Source organism: Xiphophorus hellerii, chromosome 17 (assembly GCF_003331165.1).
Source record: "Xiphophorus hellerii strain 12219 chromosome 17, Xiphophorus_hellerii-4.1, whole genome shotgun sequence".
In the NCBI taxonomy this organism is placed as follows: Eukaryota; Metazoa; Chordata; class Actinopteri; order Cyprinodontiformes; family Poeciliidae; genus Xiphophorus; species Xiphophorus hellerii.
This window is the reverse complement of record NC_045688.1, coordinates 15646654-15670561: the sequence shown is the minus strand read 5'-3', so window position 1 is coordinate 15670561 and position 23908 is coordinate 15646654. Positions and strand designations below refer to the sequence as shown.

The window sequence follows — 23908 nt, the reverse complement described above, 5'->3', positions numbered from 1 at the left end:
GCAAGAGTTAGGGTTTACCATGTTAATGGGCTTTTGTTGTTACAAACAAAAAAACAAAAACAAAAAAATAAATAAAAAATTTTATTAGGACATTTTTCAGAAATACCTTATTAATAGGCTTACCACAATCTTCCAAGCGCCTTCATTTTCTCTAGATGTAGAGAGAAAATAAATAAAGGGTCGTGCTCATTTAAATAAGTGGGCGTGGTTTCTGAACAGCTGGTGCCGATGATTATACACGTGAAACGAGAAACACACTGACCGGGTAGCATCTCTATGGTCTGGTTCATGTTGTCAAGTTTCGTTGGAGTTTCACCGTTTTTTCTACAAGACAATACAGGTGAGACCATGTTCGACTTGAAGAAAAGAAACAGTTTGACTCTAACAGGGACCCGTGAGGCGGAGGAGTTTAGACGAGTGGCAGTCCGACGGAAAGACAAAGGTGCGACAGGGAACGACCTTGATTCGGGTGAGGTGGCAACCTCCCACTTTTTTCTTTTTAAACAGGCTTTCTTAAATGAATAAATTCAGTCAATGCACTATGTAGCTTTCTGATAAAGAACAGAAAGGGTTTCCTGCCAACCACCTCAAGCAAGCAAGTACATGATGCGGTTGTGTTATGAACCAATTAGGAGCTACCTTCATTTTATGCTGACCTGTTTCTTGAATACAGAAAATGCTATTTTAAGGTGTGCTGTAGAAATAGAAATAAATCTTCCTGAAATTCCACTTTAGCTGTTAGAGGCTCAGTTGATTTTTTTTTCTCCCCCTCTCACTTTGTTATGCAAGAGCATTGAGCTGGAGTTAAAAACTTGCTGAAACATTAATCCTATTATTTATTTTTAAGCAAGGCAATTTGGTCTAGAGAAAATGTTGACTGAAGAGATGCTAAAAGATATATGAAAGATCATAAAACATATCACAGTTAACCACAAAAATGCACCCGGGCTATATGGTATGCTGTTTGCATCAACACAATCAAAGCTACCAAAAAAAAAATAGTCCACAGACCCAGAAGGCTGAAATATTAACTTAGTTTCATACAGCCTTTGTTAAAAAAAAAAAAAACAAATCTATGGAGTGTGCATTCAGATGCACTTTCAAAGGTCAAAAGTAATGTGCTGTTTGTGGAGGGAGCAGAAAACTTCTAAGAGGTGACCAGGACAGTGAGTTAGAGCATCAATTTGTGTATGTGTGACTTAAGGCACACTTGGTGACTATGTTGGACGAGGGTATTATTTCACATCGACTGAATAAGCCCAGACATTGCTTGTGTGTCTCTGCATAAACTTCATTTCTTTAGTCCACACAGGCCCACATTCTCGTACAAAGCAATTCCTGTTCTCTCAGTGAGGAAGAGCTGTTTTTTAAAGGCTGCCTGCTTCATTGGTACTGTTAGACGGAGGACCCAACAGTACAATCCATACTCTGATGAATGTTAGGGGGGGAAATAGACAAACGTGCAAGTGTAAAAGTTGCTCGTTTTTTTTTTTAAGAGAAACCACACACGTGCCATCCAAACGGCTACACAGTAAATCAAGGTGTAAATGTTTTACCAAGGGTCTCAAACTCCAGTCCTGGAGGGCCGCAGTCCTGCAACTTTTAGATGTGCCTCTGCTGCACCACACCTGAATAGAATAATTAGGTCATTAGCAAGGCTGGGAGAACTGATCTACACAAGGAGGAGGTAATTAAGCCATTTCATTCCAGTGTTTTGTACCTGTGGCACATCTAAAAACTGCAGGACTGCGGCCCTCGAGGACTGGAGTTTGAGACCCCTGTTAGACAGAAGCAACAGAATCCATACAATTCAAGCCAAATATGACTACACGCGGTTTCAAAAAATAGTCTAAATGAATCGTTTTTCAGAGTTTCAGTTTTCTGTTTGAAGGTATTAAGCAGTTGTTTATGGAAATTAGTCATGGTAAAAGTCTAGTTTATGTGAGCAGATGTGACAGGAAAGAATAAAAATAATGATAGATGGCAGCATTAGCAACATGCTAAATTGTGAATCACTTCATGACCTTTTTTTTTTTTTTTTACTTTATTTCAGGCAAAATATGAATAAAGAATGAGAGCTAGTTCAAATTGGACCTCTGAAATTGTTTCAAAAATATATAGGTGGTAAACTATGAGCATTGGTGCATTCTAACCTGCCTGAACTGATTTTGGGCCTCTGTCAAGAGGTCGACATAAAGAGAATTGAACCAGCAACCCGCAGATTGCAGGGCAAACTCCTACCAACATCACCACCATCGTCCCATATCACCATGGTCGACCACATCACTGCATGCAGAATGCGTCACTGCCGTTTCCTGACAGTTGTTACAGGGCTGATTGGTTTTGACCAAACGGCTCAATCTCAAAGGGACAGTGAAATTCACCTTCGAAAGTCCAAAAGTTGATATTTATGCCAATGAGGAACTTCTGTCTGGAACTGTATCTTGCACAACGTCCAAAATAGCAGTCCTAGGATTATTCATCATTTGTGTTAACACTGAAATCTGTAACCTATAGAGCCAGAAACGCATCCAATTTATCTTATTTAAAAGTTCATTTATCCTTTGTGATTTTGGGAACTTCTTATACAAACTGTGCATGTCTTTGAGCTGTTGCTATGGAGACAGCAGCAGCGGCAGAGTACGTAAGTCTGGCAAAGGTTTGCCTCAAACAGTTAAGCAGAAGTGAAAAAACAGAAGTTTTCCATTGAGAAAGCAGCAGACTTTAGCCCTCTTCACATGACCAACAAATCAGCCTCACATAAGCACAGATAGATCAACTTTCCTACAAACAAGGGCTAATCTGGCTCCAACTTGGATGTAAATGCACGTAGGAAAACAATCGGCTATAAAGTCTAAATGTAAGAAGTTTGCTTATGCTGCAAATTGTTTTATTTTTTGTGTGTGTTTTTTAAAAAATTACAGTGGATGTGTTTGTAATGCTTCTAAGAATCTTTCCTGGGTTAATTGTAGACAATTGTGGACCAGTAGCAGGAGGTAATTTAACTAAAGTATTTGGTGCTTATTTTTTCCTGCACAATACAACAACAATTTCATATATTGAATAGAGACTGGCAGCAATTTGTTTGGGTTAAATATATGTTGTAATATATATATATATATAAAAGCTTTTCATACCTCATTAATTATTAGACCTGTGGTTTTTAGTAACGCGTCTATGTAGTAACATTTTTACACAACATTTAACTGTTAAAGGAGTTTTAAAGTGTTATCACACACCAAATAAGTGCTGAAGTATACTGTATTTTAACTTTGGAGATAACAGTGTGTTTTTGTTTTTCTTTTAGATGTGGACAGCGGAGCGTGCGTCGCTTACAGCTGTGGCCGTGCTCGCGACACTTTCTCTGGAACAAAACCGAACCCTGAAACTAACACGAATGAGGATTATCAAAACAGGAAATCAAAGAGATCTCCTTTAAAGTCTCTTTTGAGTAAGCTCAAAAAATATGAACCTCTTTGTGTGACGCTTGTGTGTTTTACGAATTATCACGCAATACTTTTGCAAACACTTGAGAACATACGGAAAATTTAATTTGTGGATCAACAGAAATGTAAATCTTGCATGAAAAACAGTTAAATTGCGCTAAAAAGACATTTGATTTGATGGAAATTCTGTTTTTTGGGGAGGGGGTTTACAGTGCAATGATAAAACATTTTCCCACCAAAACTTCTGTCTTTATAGCGACTCCTAAACCAGCTCACCTTCAGAGGTTCCAGAAGGCTGGGCAAGATCAAGCCTGCCATCGTACTTTAGACACAGTAAAACCTCAACAAGGAAATGACACAACCGACAGAGACGGTAGAATCTGCGTTTCCTGTGTTAGCCCACAGACTTGTCGAGGGTCACCCAGTCCAGTCAGAGGTGGAGGAGGCAACTTTTTGAATCCAGTGTCTGCGGAACATCCCAGGCTGGCTCAGGTGGTTCCAAACCGTTCAAGCTGTTTAGTTTCAAGATCTCCAAATCCGGCTAAGATAAGCATTCAGGGTCGTAGTCCACTGAGGGAGACGGGCCACGGCCCTGCTAAGCTGTCCCCAAGAAACCGTAACCCTCTCATGGCAAAGCTGCGCACCCCGAGCCCCGTTCAGAAGAAGATGGGCAGCTTTAGCCCTGCCAAGAGCTCCAAGTCGTGGCTGGGCCTGCACAGAATCTCAAGTGAGAAGCTGGAGAAACGAGAGAAGAAGGCAGAAAAATCTTTAAGCGTGCCTGATCTAATTGCCTACATGGATGAAACCAGGTAGGAAGTTGGCCGATGTGTATATATACATAAAACAATTTTTTAACTTTAATGCATGAAGATAATTTCTAAAAAAAAAATAAATCCCTTCCATGCAGGATTCCTCCTGAAAAAGCTGCCTGCTCTCCTCTAAAATCAGCTAACTGCAATGGGCACTGTGTCAACACCAAGATCCCAGCTACCTGTAAGCCAAGTCCCACAGACGGAGACCGTCTTTGCAGTAAGAGCACTGAACTTTCCCCAGGACAACAAAATGGCAAAATACAGGAGGGAGTAGAGTCAACAGAAAGCCTAATGGACGAAGGCAAGGCACTCGGAGGACGTGCTAGCAGGTATTCCTGTGAGTGGAATAAAGCGACCACAAGAGAAGAGAACGGTCGTCTGGTTTCACAAGCTGACAGTAACGAGGAAGGTGAGGAGAAGATGAACGAAAGTGGAGGAAGTGAGTCAAAAAGTGAAGATGACAAAGAACAGAAACTATACAGGATAGCTAATGAGCTCCTGCAGACAGAGAGGATGTATGTGGCCCGCCTCCACCTTGTCGACCAGGTAACTATAACTTTCCGTTTTCTTTTTGTTTTGTTTTTTTGATCTTATAAAAAAAAGCATTAACAGAAATAAAACTAGTGCATTTTAAAAGTTTGGTTAAGTGCTATAGGAATGTGGTAAATGAATATGTGGTTCCTTTTTGGTGACAAAGGATGGACCAAAATAATCTTTGCAGCACATATGAATGAGCTACATTGACGTTAACAAGGTTGGACAGATGGCTTGAGCACTGCGGGTTTCATTTCCTTTATGGAAATCAATAAATGCAACCATCCACTACAAATCTGAGCACAATTAAAACGAGAAGTTGTAAAAATGATAATGAACATTGCTGTGTGACCCTGGCTTCTTAACTCTCTGTGCAGGTCTTCTGCTTACGGCTTACACAAGAAGCTGATCGCGGCTCATTTCCTCCTGACGTCATAAAAAATATCTTCTCCAACATATCGTCGATCTACTCATTCCACAGCCAGTTTCTACTGCCTGACCTGGAAAACTGCATCATGCACTGGTGAGTCTTGGTTCTAATTACTTAGTGAACTTCCTTAGTGGTACCGCTTCTTAATCTTTCATTAAAGGGGGGAACCATTTTATACCTGACTAGAGAATACATACGTTGCACCATCAGGCCTGGCCAAAATAGCAACGTTTGCTTTTTTTTTTTTTTTATGAACATAAAATGTCCTTAGATCAGGAATTGTGTGAGGCATTAAACATATTTTCTGCTACATTTCAATGAAGGCATGAAAGCCCTGGTTTGGGCAGAGCGCTCCTGCAGCACGCACCCTTCCTGAGGATGTATGCTGACTACATCAGGAACTTTGACCGAGCCATAGAACTGGTCAGAACCTGGACCGAACGCTCGTCTGCCTTCAGAAACATCATCCATGACATCCAGGCAAGAAACGCTCACCAGAACAGGGTTGCATTTGTATGTCTCCATGTGTCTCGCCTAGATCTGATCAATGGTATGTTTGTGCTGTTAGAGTCAGGAATTGTGCGGCAACCTCACCCTGCAGCACCACATGCTGGAACCAGTCCAGAGGGTTCCACGCTATGAGATGCTACTGAAGGATTACTTGAAGAAGCTTCCTGACGATGACCCAGATTATGAGCTTGCTAATAGTAAGTGATTTTGCACTAATCCACACGACATAAACTGATGAAAATGAACAAAAAAATGCCTTGAAGTCATCTGGGAGCTACCAAGTCTTCCTGTCAACCATTACAGACCAAAGGCTGGAAGATACTTTGTAGCATTTTTCTATATGAGGTAATGCTATTGAAGTAAAAGATTAAATTACACATTGTTGCCAGGGATTCCAAAAAGTATGGAAGATGCTGTTTATACTATAACTATTGCTAGTTTTCCTAACACACACTTTTGAAAGTGTTTGAGATTCTTGTTTTACTTTTTCCCCCCCATAGAATCCCTGGAGGCTATTTCTATGGCAGCGATTCACTCAAACAGCGCCATCCACAAAGCCGTGCGTAGACACATAACTTTTGATACCGCTCTGATTCGAGCTAATGTTAACAGTTTAATATTTTCACTCTATTTTATAGACTATGGTAACAACATAGGCACGGTATTGAGAGGTTTTTAAGCAGATCAATTCGGTCGATGTTCATTTCATCGTAGGAGAACCTGAAACGGCTTCTGGAGATTTATGAGATGGTTGGAGAAGAAGAAGTGGTCAACCCAGCTAACGAATTTCTCAAAGAAGGCCGCCTGCTGAAACTCGCTGCCAGGAACACGTCAGCTATGGAGAGACATCTGTTTTTGGTCAGTTGTGTGCAGAAAAATCTCCGCCAGTGTTTGCCACACTAATACTAACGTTAGTATTTTGCGTACACAGTTTAACAACTTCTTGCTGTGCTGCTGCGCAAAGTTCAGCCTGGTTGGTCAGCGGTTTACTGTCCGCTGCAGGATTGGTGTGGACGGCATGCAAACCCAACAGACTACCAATGACGACCACTCGTACACTTTCCAGGTCTCTGGCAAGGAAAAGACACTGGAGCTACAGGCCAGGTAGGTTCACAGCATTTCATAACAGCTGAAGTCCACAGCTTTTTGTATGTTCTAAAGTGTTAGTTTCCGATTCACACAGGATGTATCTGAATGGATTTTAATGGACAGGCATTAGGCAGACTGTTACTTTCAAAGACTTGCACAAAGTAAAATGAATGCCCTGCAGCCTTAGCAATTAAATTCAGGCAGTGGATTTTCAATAAGCACTTCACATGTTGCATTCAATTTAAATGTAATCAGTTTTTTTTGTTTTTGTTTTTTTACTTTTACAAGCTCTGAGCAGGAGCGAGACGACTGGATAAAGGTATTTTTGTTTAGCTGCAGTACATTAACTGCTACTGAAGTCACAGAAAGACTTCTAATATGTACTCTATCTCCAGGCGATTCAGGAAGCCATTGATGTGTTTCAGAAGAAAAACGAAACCTTCAGATTGGCTTCTAAAGAACCTACAGAAGAAACTGTAGGTTGGATCACACACTGTCTTGAAAATTTCAGTCACAAACTGGTCCTTGTATGAGATTTAAAAAAAAAAAAAAAAACACTAAGATACACACCTGTTGTACAGGAACTTGGCCGACGAGCCCCTCGCTGGATCAGAGACAATGAGGTGACCCTGTGTATGACATGCCAGGAGCCTTTCAATGCACTCACCAGGAGAAGACATCACTGCCGTGCCTGTGGCTACGTGAGGACCCGGACGCTTTGTACTGTACAAAACAGAACGCAACACAAGGTTAGTTCACAGGTGACGGTGTCTGCTCTCCCCCCAGGTGGTGTGTTGGAAGTGTTCAGACAACAAAGTGGCTTTAGAGTACGACGGCAACAGGCTGAACAAAGTGTGCAAAGCTTGTTACTCCGTCCTGGCTGGCCAGAGAGCCGAGAGGATGGAGCAAAAAAAGAGAAGAATGTTGGAGGTAGGATGTTCTGTAATGTTGGACTGCGTTTTTTTCTGCTTTACGTTTTCCCAGTCTAGCTGCAGCTGCAACAGCATTTATGTTACTAGACTATTGAAAGAAAATCCTGCAACATTCTGATGCAAGTTTTATTTTTGGCTTTATCCCAGTGCGGAGCACATCCAGGATCAATGGACTGTGTTCTGAGTGGGTTCCTACAGTATGGGGACAACTCCACGATTTGGCAAGAAGTGTGGTGCGTTCTCAGCGGGACTCATCCTCCATTTTTCCATGTGTACAATACTCCACAGGTAATGATCCATCAACTTATTTGCATACAACCTTTTGTTTATTTATTGTCACTATAGATGAAGTAGTACAAAACACTTTTAAAAAAGGCACATTTGAAAAAGGTTGTTGTTTTTAATGAGATGTCTTATAGAATATTTACAAATGCAACAGAGAGATGTTGAAAAGAAGTTTATCTATCATTACACACTTTCTACTTTTTTTCTGTTGCTACTGCATTAACAGATGAATTCATTTTAAGGATTTTTACACATCTTGACCTGGTGTAATATGACATTACGTTTGTTGAAATATTGCACAGTAAATGAAGGACGCCAGCCGCTGCACACAACTATTTCAAAGTGCTGGAATAGTTGTGTGCAGCTGCTGGTAGAAAAGACGTTTTTCTACAATAATACTGAACAGCTGGTGTTAACATTTTTAGAGTTTGATTAGATTATTGGGATAAGGAAGGTGCCATCAGCTAGAAAAACGTGATCTTTGACCCTTTATTTGACAAATGAGTCACTGTTGTGACCAGATGTCACAGCACCAAACAAAACTCAAGATCCTGCTTATAGGAAACAGTTTTCCCAGAGATATGTAGATTTATTTATGATCATTAGATCATTCTCAATAATTAGTATAAAAGACATATTGGCATTACAGTCACAAAGACCTTCATATTGTTGCTTTGGTTGGGCCACTTCAGGACAAGAATAGGACTTTCAATCAGAAGAAAGATTTTGGTCAAATGAAAATATTACTTTAAATCTTAATCTGCTTAATTTGAATTATTTATAGGGGTATAAATAATTCTGGACTTGAGTAGATTGTAATGAATAGACAATTGGAGGTTAACACATCACTGCTGTGGATTATTTCAATTTATCTGACTGTAGAAGTAGAAAAGCTCATTTATCCTCAGACATTCACAGTAGAATGTTCAAAACTTGTTCAAAGTGAATGTAATTTTCAAATCCTGTAATATTCACTATTTTATTTCACTACTTAAACTTTTTTGCTGAAGGTTTGTACAGCTTAGACACTCCAGCATGAGGAATTTTGCCAAATGGAAGTGGTTATTCTGTTTATTTGTTCTATAGTAACAGCCATTGTTGTTCCTTTCTTTCCCTCCCTTGTGTCCAGGATGAGAAGCCCCTGCTCACCGTACCGTTACTCAGCTGTGTGATAGAGGAGCTGCAGGATCAGAACCATTTCAGTCTCAGACAGTCCAACACCAGCCACGTGTTCTCCTGCGACGATCTGGATGTGAAGCAGAACTGGTTGACCGTACTTAAACTGGCCGTGATGAGAAGCTTGTGATGCATGGAAACAGAAAATCCTCACTGTGGGAAAACAATCTTAAAAGCATGTACATTAACAGATAAAGGAATATTTGAAATAAGAGCAAGAGGAGAATTTTTTATTAAAAGTGGTTGTGCACTTTATTTCTGACATGATTGACGGTGAAAATAAATAAAGCAAAGGTGTTTTTAACATGACTCGGACTATCTTTAACTACAAAGATGTTTGATTCTGCTTTGTACAAGTAGCTTTAGTTGGCGAGACGTGGACATGTTTTCTTACAGTTTACAGGTGTGTGGGTTTGATATACATGGAGGCTCGGGGAGATCATTGTCGCTGTATAAAACACATTCAGCTGATCCCATTTCTTTACATAAAAACACATTTAGATTCACATTTAATATCTTACAGATAAAACCAAGATAGAAAAAGAATCACTGAGTTAGACCTCTGGATCTCATGGTTAATGCAGGACACTGACTAAAAGCTCTGGGTTATCTTACAGTGCAGCGTGTTTCTGAATGCATTTAAAATAAATGGGTGTGTTTTCATCTACAGATGATTATTCTGAAGCACATTTTGAGGGGGTTTGAGTGTGATTTCTACAACTATGCGGATTAACCTTTAAAAGTCACCAAAAGTAAAATGTGCTAAAAGCTGTGTGGCTATACAGTGGTATACTAGTTTCGTACACCTTAATCATTTTCACATTTTAGCCACATAATTCTGTGTGTCGTCTAATTCTATGTGTGCTACACACAATAGCAAAAGGTGAAACATGTGGCAAGTATTTGATTAAGTCCTCCATTTAAATAAATCAAAATAAAATTCAGGGCATCCAGAATACCTCTATTTGTTTTAAGGTGTGCAAACGAACAAAAAGCACTAAGGAATACACCAGACAGGTAATGGTTTGTTCCAAAATAATGCCTGCCTTTTCTTTTTCTTTTTAAATCAATTGAGCTAAATGCAGCTCAATTGTATTCGTTCATTGGGGAGGTATGTCAAACTCCAGACGTGAATCTATACGGGAATCTGTGGTAAAACTCACATTCATCCTGGCTGATATTGTGTTAACCCTGCAAAGAAGATAATGCATAAAAATACTTCTAAACTACATTGAGGTTTCTGGTTGTAATGTGACCAAAATGTGGAAACGCTTAAGGAGTACACCTAATTTGGCAAGGCACTGTATATTATTACAGATTACTTGTAGCGCAAAAGAAGCTGCAGTAACTATCCCCTCATCTTAGATCTTAATCGTGCAATACATCTAATAGAAGCCAGAGGGAGCTGTTGAGCTACATAAATCTCGGTAGCTCCATTCAAAATAGTCTACTTTTTCCATTACATTGTAATAGAAATGGATGCTTCCAGTGCTTTTTGTTTTTGCTCTGAAAAACTTTTCTTTTTTTTTGGTCAATGACAAAATTATTCTTCCTAATGGAGCTAAATTGGCCTTGTATGTTGACATTATTCATCTCAAAGCTATACTCCTGATGTCTAAAAGTGCAAAGATAAACATCGACATTATCTCTAGAACCAACCTGCCTTTGTGTCTTTAAAACGTTCTCCTCTCAGACATACGTTGTGTCACTAAATGTCACTTGGTTGGTGATGTTACAGACGTACGTGGTGACGGCGAAGGCAGTTTGACGTGTCGGTGAAAGACCTTGAGCCCTAATTTGGATCACCTGGGCAAAAAAGTGTCTCTTTAAAATCCAGCACACGGTACATGAAGTGCAACACTGGCAGAAATTCAGACCTGATATCACACACATACACTGACACGCAGATCACAGACAAATCAGCCTTATTTACAGGAAGCCCACCTCTAGTTACCTTTCATACAGTAAAACTTGCTGGCTTAATACGTTTGTGCGGTTCGGTTTTCGTTTATCTAGTCAAATGTTTAAAACAGTCTGGGGAAAAAAAACCATGGCTCAGTATTGATATCAAACCCAACGGCTGTATGGAACTCTCCACAAGGCTCTGCTAAGTAGAATTTACCACGTTTTTGTCGGTACCACTGAGTTCAGACGATCTGGCGGTCATGGAGGAGACCCTCAGTGGACCAAACATTACAGCATGGCGCCTTCAACAGTGTCCCAAAGCCAGTGGTGCAGCAATCAGAGGCAGATAGGCCCCCTGTGTTAAACCAGCAGTGATGACAGACAGAAAAAAAACAAAACAATAAAAACTCTCAGCTGCAGCACAGCTGCTCTGAAACCAGCAGACTGTCATAGCCGTAGATTTCCAGCAGGTGGAGCAGGAAGAGTCTGTCTCCATGGGGATCCAGACCCATGGCCTTCACGCTGTCCTGGGTGATGGTGGGATCCGGGCTCCCTGCCACCTCGCTCAGAGTCTGGAAAATCCTGTTGTTCTGCTCCAGGAAAAACCTTCAGAAGTAAAACAAAACGAGAATTTCCTTGAACCTTCCACTTTTTTAAACACTGTTCACCGTTTTTCCCCTTGGTTAGCTTTACTCTGTTGGTCAGAAACACTGATTTGTGTTTGTTGTAATGAAACAACAACCAACTCAAGGGTGGATTTAACTTTAAGCTGCATCCAGGATTGTAATTTTAAAAATGGCTAATAAACATTTATGATGTACTTACAAAATAAAAAGATCCTCCTCGCTGGACACACAGTCTCCATTTTCCTCCTGGGAATACAACAACATCTGCCTGCAGACACAGACATTTTAATTGTTTATGGTCTCACTACAACAAACCCTTCCTTAAAGCAAGCTCCAAAGAATATGCAGCGCCTTGCAAAAGTAGTCATACCGCTCTTATGCGAAATGTACTTTCTGCACTTTTTTATATTTCCAGTTGGGTCTCAAAGCACTTTAAAAAAAACAACACTTAGCCGTTCTTTTTTGGCAATAAGTTAATGTTTCTTGGTGTCTGGAAAACGAGCCGTTTCAAAAATGTCTGAAATGCGGAGTCACATTTGATGTGAACCACGCTGTCACCTAGCAACCAAAATGGAGCTCCAGCATTTTTCGTCAGCTGGCTTTACGGCTGTTTTGTTGATGACTTACCATTCAGAAACCACTTTCTGCATTCTAGTTGTTTGTGCAGGAGGCTCCACTTCTGCTTTTCACACATATGCAGTTGTATAATTCCACATCTGTTAGCAGCCATTTTTTATATGTGTGGCTAACAGTGCACGCCACCTATTAAAGGCGTATTGATTGTTTTCCGAGACACAACAAAGCAGGAAACAAATATTAATTTCATTGTGTAACTCCGGTCACCTACCTCTGCTCGGTGAGCTTGCGATACTTCTCTCTGTCGGCGGCGCTGAGGCGCAGCAGAGGCTTCAGCCCGTCTCTGTAGGTCTTCACATTCTGATTATCAACATACACATCATACAGATCTTTCTTCTCCTCAAAGATCTTCTCAGTCGTACCTGAACATGCAAACATGTCCCAGCGCCCGGTTACCATCAACTTTCTCGTTTGGTGCAAAATGTTTTGGGAATCCACTCACATGCTACATAGGAAAGCTCGTTTTCCAGGGCGCTGATGTCGGCGACGTTAACATAGAAGAAAGGCCGGAACTCTGGCACTGCCACGCCGACACCGGGGATGGAGATGTTGGCCAGGCAACAGCAGCAGTACACTGACGGAGGACGGGAAACAGAAGAATTGACGCACCTTTCGAGAGTGTGGGACGTTTCTATCAGAACGTTTCCCACCTCTGTAGCAGACCACACCCACGGGCGGAGGAGAGAAGATGAGGATCCGCCTTCGGAGGAGAGCCAGTTTCCAAAGGACCATGATCTGCTCCCCAAAGAAGCGGATGAACTGGGACATGCAGCCTGCTGGATGAGTGATCTGTCCCAAACATAAACACAGGCAGATACTACTGAAACACATGGAAAGATGCATCATCTGAGAAAAAAAAAAACGTAAACCATTTTATTGTCAAAGAAATGTGAAGATCTCTCCTACCTTCATCTCAGGGTGCATGCTGTGGTTAATCGCAGCTCCCCATGCGTTGGCTGGGAATGCAGTTACAACATCCTCTCCACTGGGGGGCAGTAGCGCCCTCTTGTCCTCATAAAAGGCCTCCAGGGGTGAGTAGTGTCCTGGGGACTGAAGCTGGAGCCTGTGGAAACGAGAAGAACTGGCATCAAGAGAGGTCTAGACCGGAAAAATTATAATAAATATAAACTCTGAAGCTTTTACAGTCACGGGCAAATATCTGTGGGTGGTGCACGTTCAGTATAATGAGCTGAATCACCAATCAAATCCACATACTGCCCGTGTTATTCCGACTCAGCGCTGGAAACAGTCTAAAAACAACAGCACTAATCAGTGTATGGACAGATGGCTTCAGGTCCTGGAGCAAAGCTGTTCTGGACAAAAACATTGTCCATGAAAAGGGGAAAATGAAAACCGGAAAACGCCGGGTTAAGATTCGCTAATTATTGTAGGAGCATTGTGAAGCAAATGAGCACGTCAGCCGCAGGACTTAATTACACAAATGAATTTGTCTGCGACCTGGAAACCGTCATTGGGTAACAACAGACTGACGAGATGAAAGTCAGGCTGGGAAAAATATCAGGCCACAGCAAAGAGAAATGACAAAACCTCTAAAATAAGGCTCTAGGAGTTTCAAATCCGATTTACGCGAGAACAGCAAAAACATATAAGAGATGTACAATCCTTTTAGAAGCAAAAAAAAAAGTTTATAAATGTATAATACTGCCTAAAAACTTCCGTTTTTATTTTACTGAACTTCACATGTGGTGTTCCTCAAGGCTTCATACTCTGTCCATTTTATTTCAAATCTGTTTGCTCTTCCTATATCATGCATTAGTGTTTTACGGCATCTCTTACCATAAGTAACGCATAACATTTACCACATGACAGTCACTGAGCCAGATGAAACCCTACAGACTAGCAGAGTCAGAGATCACTACAACCCAATGCAGAAAAGAGATTCATTATTTTTGGTTCTAGAAAACAGAAGGTTAGAGGTCTGAAGAGGCTGCCTGTCAAAAAAAGACAGAAAAAAAAAATCTTGCATACTTTTATTTCCAATAGTTTAAACTTTTGTAATGATTGCTCGAAGACTGCATTTAATTTGCCAAGCTCCAAAAGCGCCTTCGTTAGATGTGGAGAGAAACTGATGGCGACTTTAAATCAGGACTGAAAACATTACTGTTATTGCAGCTTCATAGTTAATGTCAAAGATTATTTTAGCAGTTAAGCTACTTTAAATGGTTACAAATAAATAAATAAATAACAGATCTGAGATATTTACATTTACAAAGAAATTTTCTGGCCATTCTTGGACAGACTACTAAAACATAGGGGGGGAGATCCTTGATGCATCCCAAGCCCCGCCTTGAACCGGCCCGTCGCCCTTACCGCACACCTCACCACTGCCTCACTGTTTCCTACATGCTCTGCCCTTGCGCCAGTCTTGCGCAGTTCTCTCTCACACCAAACGTTTTCAAACAGTTACCTAAGTTCCTTTACTTGTCCTTCGTCCGACTGTTGCCATACTTCCCCATAAATACTCTAAGAGCAAAACAGGATTCCAGCTCTCAACTGTCAGGAAGAGCGAAGAAACCAGAGAAATTCCTGAACGTTTGAGTCACCCCGTGAGCCAACAGCACGCTCTTTGTACAAGGAGTGACGACTACCGGAGCAGCCGTCAGATGGGGGAATCTGGAGAGAGATATGTGGGGGAATGATGAGCATGAGCGCTGCATGACTGGAGGCCGCAGTGTGGGAACTGTGCAAGAAGACAGAGAGGGAGAGAAGAGAAGTTGAAGTGTAGAGAGTGGTGTGTTCAACTGAAAAAAGGAAGTGTGAGTCTGGCATTGAGAGTCTAAAGAAAGCACAAGTAGAAAGTCGTCTGAAAGGGTTTTTATTCCCTTTTGTCTAGATCAAAATGTAAAAAGACTGAAATACCGAAATAATTCAAGGAAAGACATAAATGTTATTATAATCTTTGTATAAGTACCAATGTATTTAGGCATCTTGTAATTTTCTTTGTCACGTTACAACCACAAACTTGAATGTACTTTGTTGGAATTTTATGAGGTAACATGATGCATTTTAGTGAAATGGAAGTTAAAATGATAGACAGGCTTCAAAAGGTTTTGTCAACAAAGTGAATGAATTGCAATAAATTCATATTACTGCTTCTCTGAGTTGAGACTTTAAAGCAGTAATTGCTCCAAAATGCAGTTCCATGAAGTCTTTTAGTTTCTTTTTTCTTTTTTTTGGAATGTGCCAAAATGGGTTCCTGGTAGCTTAAAACTTGATTTCTCTCAATTTATCGGGAGTTAATTTCAGACACAGTCACGTTTACTCAATTACCGATGCCTTTACTTGATTAATTTTTTCGAAAAAAAATTATTTTAGAGTGTCTTTTACTACACTTTACTTTTTACTTGAGTAACATTTCTGGATTCTCTTCACTGAATGAAGAACAAACATGTTTTAACCAAAACTTCACCAGACAAAGACACATCTGCAGTTTTTGTTAAAGTTTCATAAGTTTTTATATCGAAAGAAACTGATTTGAAAAATAAAATATTTTGGTTGATTTTGTTCTTTTCTTGCTACTTACTTGAAATATTGTTATTTTTGTCCTTACAAAAACTACATTTCGGTGGTGGCGTAGTGGTTAGCGCGACCCATGTTTGGAGGCCTTGAGTCCTCGACGCGGCCGTCGCAGGTTCGACTCCTGGACCCGACGACATTTGCTGCATGTCTTCCTCCTTCTCCTTCCCCCTTTCCTGTCAGCCTACTTTCATATAAGGGACACTAGAGCCCACAAAAGACCCCCTGGAGGGGTAAAAAAAAAAAAACTACATTTCCACTTTGGGCCATCTAATTTTTAAATATTAAATGATTGATAATTTGATCAATTAGTCAGTACTTGAGCAGACTTTTTACCAACCTCTGAACCAGTCTCAAATCTTTTGCAACTTCCAACATAAAATTATGCTACCACCACCATGTTAAACCATTAGAAGAGTCTTTTTTGCTGTCTGACCAGAACATGATTAATAATTGTCCTAGAACACTTTATTCCTGACTTAGTTGATGTGTTCCTCTGTCTTCACAAAATGTACAACTTCTATAGGCACGCAGTTTTAATTGAAGGAATCTGCGACAGACTGGCAACCTGTCCAGGTTGTACCCCGCCTCTCACCCGGAACGTTAGCTGGAGATAGGCACCAGCACCTCCCGACCCCACAAGGGACAAGGGTGTAAGAAAATGGATGGATGGGATTAGAAAAAAGGGGTTTTAGTTGGATATAATTGCACACCTCAGTTTTTAGTGAATAACTTTGAAGCACCATTCTCCTCCCACATCATAAATGTTACCGGCCTGGTGATGGTCTGACAAATAAAATCCCAGTAAAACACACTGAAGTTAATAGTGTGAACGCTTTGACTAGACACTAAAGCCACCCTAATGCCCTACATTAAGACTTTTAACCCCAGCTGATCTCAGCACAACTCTTCAGCGAGCAAACCAGCTCGGGTTTCCAGGTGTGAATGTGTACTCAAGGTGTCTCCTACAAGCATGGCCAAGTGAAAGACGAGTTTGTGCTTACAATTCCGTCATAATTAGAAAGTGAGTCAGCAGTTTTAATGTAATCGTGACAGTGCAACAGCCGTGCCACAATGTTGATCTCTACCAAAAGAGGAAGGTAAAGTAAGACTTTTGCTGAAGCCAGAAGCTGCTGCTTTCAGAGAGTTTGCCGTTAAAGACGGTCCTCCTTACCTGACCTGGTGCTCCAGGAAGCTCATGTAGCGGTAGAGCAGCGTGTAGGACGGAGACAGGATCCCCACCGACTTCATCCGGGCGCCCCTCTCCTCAGTGCTCTCCACCGCCATGTTGGCGAAGCAGGCGAGGCCAAAGTAGCGGCCTTTCCGGAAGTAGCTGCAGAAGGAGGAAAGATGCGGGGTTGGAAGATGAGGCAGTGAGTCAGGGAGAAGCGAAGGCATTGCCAGATGGCTGCACCAGCAGCACTTTGCCAGGACGGGAGGTGGGTGGGGAGGGGAGGAGATCTGGGGCCGCATCCTAATATTTGAATCTGGCTTACTCTGTTTGTTTGCCTGCAAACAGAGCCACTCACATGAAGTCGGTGCTGACTCGGTGGGAGCCGCTGGCGATGGCTTTGAACTCCACTCCCTCCAGGTCCATGTCTTTGGGTAGACACCACTCCAACATGTTACCTGTGTCACACGCAGACGACAGAAACAGACGGGTATATTCGTATTCAGGAGCTAAACGGGACGTGGAGGTCGTCGTGAGCTCCGGCTGAGCAGACCGGGCCTGACAGGTGCAGACGGACAGAGAAAGTGACTCAGCGAGTTGACTGAGTTCAGTCACGTGTGTCAGTCAAACAACCTTCTGCAGGAATATGAGCTGGTCTGTCAACAAACTTTTTTTTTTTTACATTTTCTTCCACCACAAACTACAGAATGTTTTAATGGATTTTTATGCGATAGACAACAAAAAGCAACCCTTATTTGTAAAGTGGAAGAACACGACACATTTTTTTTAAGAAAATAAAAACAAAGAAGAATGTCTGAAAAGTGTGGTGTACATTTTTTTCCAGCTCCATTTACTTTGATACTTAAATTCAAATCCACTGCTTCAAATAGAACAACTGTTAGGCTCTATTTTAACCCTTAAAAGTAGATATTTTCCTTATATAATAATAAAATAGTACTGAAATAATTTGCATCTTTAGATCAGAATCCAACTAGAAGATTTTGTTTTAATTTTATGGTAGCTAATTATAGCTGAGGGAAAGATGGATGGAGCAATAAATCCAATAAAAGCCAAATAAAAGACTTGGAAAATCATTGTCACAATTGAAAAGACTAGGCAAAAATATGAATCAATAAATGTGCAAAGGTGTATCCTTTTCCTTCCAATTCACAATTATGCACTTCTTTGTGTTGATCTACTGTATAAAATCCTAATAAACTGTGTGGTAGTTTGTTGTTGTCAAGCAACAGATTGCGAAAAAGCAGAAATACTGTTGCAATACACTTTAGTTTTATTCTGATTTGCTTTTCTTTACTCAGCTGAAATCTGAGCCAAGTGTTTTAGCTCAACAGCAGGTGCCTTTTGTTAATATAAATAACTAAATAATAAAAATCAGACTTTCTTATGTAAAGAGTGTCATTCTGGACCATCTGTTACACTGAGACAAAACTAGTCTAGACTTTTAAAAGGAAACAATTCTCAGATTTCTTGCCCCAGAAACATTATTTAAATGTTAATACTTTAGTTATTTTTTCTTTTTCGTTTTTTGGTAAGTTGCAACTTTAAGGTGTGATTCCAAATGGTTCATCTGATACTATCAAAGTGCTTTTGGAAGTCTTTATTGTGAAGAAATCTGGGCTCCGTGATTATATATATATGTTTTTTTCTTTTGTTAAAAATAATGCTTTTTCAATAAAGAAATGATTTACTAGATGTACATTGATTGTTATTGTTAAACGCTGTAGCATCATGGCATTGGTGGGCTGGAGGTTCATTAGAATATTGACTCTTCACTCTTCTTATTTGCATTTTTCTCACCTAAGATTGTGACATGCAGTGGTAATTACGCAGTAATGATTCCTTCTTACTGAACAAGCATGACAGTAGCAACCTGCTCGTCATGTCAGCCTCACATGCCGCAAAACCATAAAAGAGCCCAGCTCCACCCTGCAGGAAATCTCCTGTCCTCCATCCAGAGCAGCTTTTCTCTATCATCCATTGATTCTGTGTTTGATTTGCCCTCAGACTAAGCAATCCATCTGGCAAGTGATTCACCAGGGCTCTGCCAATCTTCAAGACAACCCTTATTAAAAATGTATGGGTTACCTCCTGCTGAAGGAGACGCCTGATTGATTTATATCACTTATCCTGACATTTGGTCAAACCCCCGCTGATCTGGCAAGGGAAATGTGTCGTGACTTTCGACTTTGTCTTTAAACTTGGAGAGAGAGATCAGGAAAAGCCACACCTGTGGGAGAATGATCTGCAGACTTTGTTCTGACAGGCGCTTATTTTATTCTAGGCATCATGCCTGGAAAGGATGGTTCTAAATGACACATAATCCTTAATTTACTCAGAATATTTCATGCTTTCCTGAAAACAATTTGTACATATTAGCTGTCTCACCTGTTCTGGTATTAAATGTAACTACAAAGACAGACACAATCTGGTCCTTTTCCTCCCACTTCACCATCCTGTCCTCCAGCGACGCCTCCCTCGTCCCTGAATCCGAGAGATGCTCCTCCTCGTCGGGCGGCAGCGCTCGTTCCGGGGCCGCCGGCGGGGCGCTGGAGGTCGCGGGCGGGGCGCTGCAGCCGTCTGCTTCGGACCTGCTGGGCGGAGTGGGACCCCCAGGTCCGCTGCTCCACCCAAACCCCGAGCATCCCGCCGTGCCGCGGCTGTTGGACGGGCTCGACAGTCGCTCCTCGGAGGGAGTCGCCGCCGGGGCATCGTCGCCGGGTTTCTCCGCGGATGGGATTTCCTCCCAGTCCAACAGAGGGGCTCGGTCCGACCGCTCCACCATCCTGCTCGTCGGCGTCGGTCTCTCCGCCGATCGTAAACGATGATCTCAGGCGACAGCCGCCAGGTCCATCCGTGGATAATCACAAGTCAGAGGGTTCCCCGCAGATTAAAGTTATTGCAAACTGCTCACCAAGGTTGCATTTTGCTTTAAATTCACACAACGCGCACCACTTTTCACGCGTAGCTGGGAAACCTTTCTAATCTTCAGTGATCATAAATTTGATGCTGTTTAGAGAGGGCAACTCCTTCGCCTGATGCGAGCTGCATTCAAAACCCGCCTTATTTTTTTCGTCTCACTCTTACAGAATTGAACATTTCGAAACGCGGCTCCGGTTTAACTTCTTGAATGCACCCCGTTAAACAACGGTCGGTTGGCGCATCATTCTTCTGTTCTCTGGCCACACTTTCGATGAAAATATTCGTTCTCCGCCAAGCCGCGCACCCACAAATTTAATTTAAAAAGTTTTAAAAGGTAAATGCACGCGAGTTATTTTATTATGAAATTGTATTTTCTTTTAATTGTCTCGAAAAGTGTTTTGCTTATTTCACATAAAATAAAAAAATGTCGCTGTGGGTATGTGACGATTGTTGCGAGCGAATCCACGCGAGAGTTGATGACGTCTTCCAGCGACACGTCAGCCAGACGGAACCAACCTGGCAACTGCACATTGATAATTCGAGGAACGACATTTTGGCGAAATGGGTGCGTAATTCAGTTGTTCTTTTACTAAATAAGATATTTTTCAACAGCATACATTGAAAGTTATACATACAACATATTCAACAGAGCTACATCTGCGTTCTCGTTCTGCTTCCGTGCTTTAGCGCGAGGTGCAGCTGATGTCAGCCTGCTTAGCTAATGCTAATGGCTAGTTGTTTATAGTGTTCATTTTATTGTGTTGCTTTGATGTTAACGGGTTTTGCTTATATTCTGGCCTTCCTACCCAGAAGCTTTCAGTGAGAGTAATAAAGCACGACATTGTGTCTTAAAATCATAAAGCTGTCACCAAAGGTAGGGACTGGGGAGTTAACCTGCGCTAGCTCGATAAACGTGAACGATGGAGTCTTGTGGAAAAACTGGTTTTTTTTTTAAAGGGCTTGTATTAGTGCACCCTATTCCTTCTATAGATACGTCTGATGTATTTTTTTTTAAATGGTATTCAACTGTTAAAAAAAAAAATCAGTCAGCTAACTCAGAACTGAATTCATCAAAGTTCCGTATATGCTGTGTGTTTTCTCTCCAGGGGGTTTCTTCTCCAGTCTCTTTTCTGGCCTGTTTGGCACCAGGGAGATGAGGATTTTGATCCTGGGCTTGGACGGTGCAGGGAAAACCACCATTCTGTACAGGCTGCAGGTTGGAGAAGTGGTCACCACGATTCCTAGTGTGTACTGCTCCTTCCTATGTCCCTGTACCTAAATTTAGCGTTCAAATTTTGATTCTTGTAATGAACACACTCAAAAATGACCCTGTGGCAAGCATTTTCTATTGCTGGAGAATCATGTTTTACTGGTTTATAGTCATATCATCGCAGTCATGATTTCCGCTTATATGTGACACCCTGAAGGTAAATTAGTTCTCCTAGACATTAAGCCATCTATTATTTCTGATGAAGTTTTCCCAGGCAATTGATTTTTAGAAACGCAGTGTGCGCAGCACTGTCAGATTACAAAGCGCTGATAACTTATATTCCCTCTCCATCCCTCTGCAGCTATTGGTTTCAATGTTGAGACAGTCACATACAAGAACCTGAAATTCCAGGTGTGGGATCTGGGAGGACAGACCAGCATCAGGTATGTGGGAGGCTCCTGGAAATGTGCATGTGGTTGAAGAGTAGAGATTATGAAGTTTTGCATTTGATTCATATTAATTTTTCACATCAATAACAAGTTCTGTCACCCTCTAATCTCTCTCTCCTCTCCAGACCCTACTGGCGGTGCTATTATTCAAACACAGATGCTGTGATCTATGTGGTCGACAGCAGCGACCGTGACAGGATGGGCATCTCCAAGTCAGAGCTGGTGGCCATGTTGGAGGTAAACATTGCCACCAGCTACCCAAAATCTTTGCCATTAGAAGTATAGTGCCTTATAAAAGTATCCACACCGCTTTAAATTTCTCACATTAAAGGCCAAGAACGCACAAATTGAACATTTCAATCATTTTATTTTTGCTAAAATTGTTCAAGTTCCTCCAGACTGAACAAACCAGCTCACCTTTAGTTTTTTTTGTATTATGTAATACTTTTGTAAGACACACTGTTAAAGCTCATTATGTAGTTATGAGATGTTGTCTGTGATTGTTTGCAGGAAGAAGAGCTAAAGAAAGCCATCCTGGTGGTGTTCGCCAACAAACAGGACATGGACCAGGCAATGACGCCGACTGAAGTGGCCAACGCTCTGGGCCTTCCTGCCCTCAAAGACAGGAAGTGGCAGATCTTCAAGACCTCAGCCACCAAAGGAACAGGCCTGGATGAGGCTATGGAGTGGTAAGCTACATTTCCAGAGCTAGCTTCTGTTTGTGTAGACGTATATCTGGCTAAGCAGGACCAACTTGTATTGACTCAACTGTTTACTCAGGTTGAATTATATTTGCTTTGTCTCTGCCTGTAGGTTGGTGGATGCCCTGAAAAGTCGGCAGTAAGAGGAGGAGTCCCATCCTGTATATACTCCTAAACTTTGACCCCCTCGCTTTGAAGCCTTTTTTTTACTGACCCTTACTCATTCCCCTATTTTTCTTTGGACCAGTGATTGCACTCCTCCTCCAGTCATACACCCACATAAAGCCTTGACCAAGTCCTCCCAACGCCTAACGCCTTTTAAGCCTGGGACTGAGAAGAGAAGGCTGCAGTAACATCTGGAGTCAGCACAGATATTTTTAAAGTAATTCCCTGTGTCACATGACACAACCTCAAGAATCAACTCCTGTTATTTGGATTTAATGAGCTCCAATGTCAGTGACAAGATCCACCAGGGGGAGATAAAGCGGCACACAATAAACATGGCTTATGTTTCTGGAGTCGGTCTTTTAGCCAAGTGTTACTGCAGCCTGGGCTGTCTGCTTTGTTATGGATTTCAGTTTTTTCTTCTTCCTATTGATTGGTTTCAATTATTCTAGTGGTTGGAATCTTTTGAGTGCAGCTTTGGCATATTTAGTTAATTAGTTATTGAACACCAACTGTATGCTCAAAGTTTTATGGTTGCATATTTATACCTGCTTGTACAGTAAAATTGATTCTAAGTAAAGAATGAAGTCCGTTATTGTATCAATATTGAAACTTTATATTTATTCCTAATAATTAATAGGATAACCTATTATCCAAATAGGATAGCAGGTTTAAACAACTCAAATTTAAAACCGAAAAAAGTATAAATATAGCTTAGTGTTGTGAGATACTGCTGCAATCAAGCGTCCCAAAAACGGACATTTTGGAAGCAGGGCTTTGTGCTTCTCACGCCTTAACCCCGGTAGTACCCAGGTAATTTTTTTTTTCTTTGGCACAGAACGTACATAACCTTGTATGGGTTGGCGGCAGAAGTCAGCCGGTGGCAAAAACAAACGGCGACGTTCAACAAACGGGTGACAAACTTGTACTTACCCATGATGACGCAGAAAAGCTAGCTAGCATGGCTAGTTAGCGGTGGCCTCAACCGCGCGCGACTCACACGGAACAGAAAAGTTCCGCAAGAATAAAAAACTACACAAACAAGATTAAATACTCCTGCCGCGACAAAACCCAATACCTTGAATTTATATATTTAAGGCCAACTTACAATTTAATGAATTTAAGACTTTTTAACGCCGTGCAGATATCCTGTGAAGACCAAAGCTGAAAATTGCAGTTGGTGACCACTAGAGGCGCAGTGGTTCCTCAATCCCAACCCACTTCCTGAACATATAAGGGGAAATGATGCATTTCGGAACAACTAAAGCAGCTCGAACAACCAGTTTTTGATTGACATTATAATTAATCTTATCTTCTATTAAACAGATCTAAGCAATCTCTGCTCTGAGAATGA

At 41.3% G+C, this 23908-nt stretch overlaps 3 protein-coding genes across 6 annotated transcripts; 2 read left to right on the top strand and 1 right to left on the bottom strand.

The window, feature by feature from the left end:
• Positions 1 to 164: 164 nt before the first annotated feature.
• Positions 165 to 9518, top strand: LOC116736531 (FYVE, RhoGEF and PH domain-containing protein 4-like). 3 transcript variants are annotated; one of them, XM_032589013.1, is made up of 16 exons: positions 165 to 469; positions 3308 to 3451; positions 3703 to 4255; positions 4354 to 4804; positions 5170 to 5315; positions 5546 to 5702; positions 5791 to 5929; positions 6233 to 6291; positions 6447 to 6590; positions 6664 to 6836; positions 7110 to 7140; positions 7217 to 7297; positions 7403 to 7522; positions 7608 to 7751; positions 7901 to 8041; positions 9168 to 9518. In XM_032589013.1, the coding sequence occupies exons 1-16, from the start codon at positions 277 to 279 to the stop codon at positions 9342 to 9344; spliced, it is 2853 nt and encodes a 950-aa protein (XP_032444904.1). In that variant the 5' UTR covers positions 165 to 276; the 3' UTR covers positions 9345 to 9518. The 3 variants fall into 3 exon arrangements, with proteins under 3 accessions (XP_032444904.1, XP_032444905.1, XP_032444906.1); XM_032589014.1 differs by lacking the exon at positions 165 to 469 and adding an exon at positions 2527 to 2860; XM_032589015.1 differs by lacking the exons at positions 165 to 469; positions 3308 to 3451 and adding an exon at positions 2685 to 2860.
• Positions 9519 to 10300: 782 nt separating this feature from the next.
• On the bottom strand, positions 10301 to 19892 carry LOC116736532 (DENN domain-containing protein 11-like). Its single transcript, XM_032589016.1, has 9 exons — positions 19496 to 19892; positions 17448 to 17547; positions 17093 to 17251; positions 13288 to 13444; positions 13032 to 13170; positions 12824 to 12955; positions 12593 to 12743; positions 11945 to 12013; positions 10301 to 11725 (listed from the first exon to the last, which is right to left on the bottom strand). Exons 1-9 carry the CDS (start codon positions 19890 to 19892, stop codon positions 11530 to 11532), a joined length of 1500 nt encoding a protein of 499 aa, XP_032444907.1. The 3' UTR covers positions 10301 to 11529.
• A 23-nt stretch (positions 19893 to 19915) lies between these two features.
• arl1 (ADP-ribosylation factor-like 1) lies at positions 19916 to 23154 on the top strand. 2 transcript variants are annotated; one of them, XM_032589017.1, is made up of 6 exons: positions 19916 to 20025; positions 21136 to 21273; positions 21601 to 21682; positions 21814 to 21925; positions 22199 to 22377; positions 22502 to 23154. In XM_032589017.1, the coding sequence occupies exons 1-6, from the start codon at positions 19932 to 19934 to the stop codon at positions 22530 to 22532; spliced, it is 636 nt and encodes a 211-aa protein (XP_032444908.1). In that variant the 5' UTR covers positions 19916 to 19931; the 3' UTR covers positions 22533 to 23154. The 2 variants fall into 2 exon arrangements, with proteins under 2 accessions (XP_032444908.1, XP_032444910.1); XM_032589019.1 differs by lacking the exon at positions 19916 to 20025 and adding an exon at positions 20463 to 20594.
• The last annotated feature ends 754 nt before the right edge of the window (positions 23155 to 23908 follow it).

Coding starts and splice junctions, on each gene's coding strand:
- LOC116736531 (XM_032589013.1), top strand. CDS start 277: ATGGTCTGGTTCATGTTGTCAAGTTTCGTTGGAGTTTCACCGTTTTTT. Junction 470..3,307: donor AGGGAACGACCTTGATTCGG/GTGAGGTGGCAA, acceptor TTTTTCTTTTAG/ATGTGGACAGCGGAGCGTGC. Junction 4,256..4,353: donor GCCTACATGGATGAAACCAG/GTAGGAAGTTGG, acceptor CCTTCCATGCAG/GATTCCTCCTGAAAAAGCTG.
- arl1 (XM_032589017.1), top strand. CDS start 19,932: ATGATCTCAGGCGACAGCCGCCAGGTCCATCCGTGGATAATCACAAGT. Junction 21,926..22,198: donor AGCTGGTGGCCATGTTGGAG/GTAAACATTGCC, acceptor GATTGTTTGCAG/GAAGAAGAGCTAAAGAAAGC. Junction 22,378..22,501: donor CTGGATGAGGCTATGGAGTG/GTAAGCTACATT, acceptor CTCTGCCTGTAG/GTTGGTGGATGCCCTGAAAA.
- LOC116736532 (XM_032589016.1), bottom strand. CDS start 19,892: ATGGTGGAGCGGTCGGACCGAGCCCCTCTGTTGGACTGGGAGGAAATC. Junction 17,548..19,495: donor TACATTTAATACCAGAACAG/GTGAGACAGCTA, acceptor CGTGTGACACAG/GTAACATGTTGGAGTGGTGT. Junction 13,445..17,092: donor TTCCTGGAGCACCAGGTCAG/GTAAGGAGGACC, acceptor TCGTTTCCACAG/GCTCCAGCTTCAGTCCCCAG.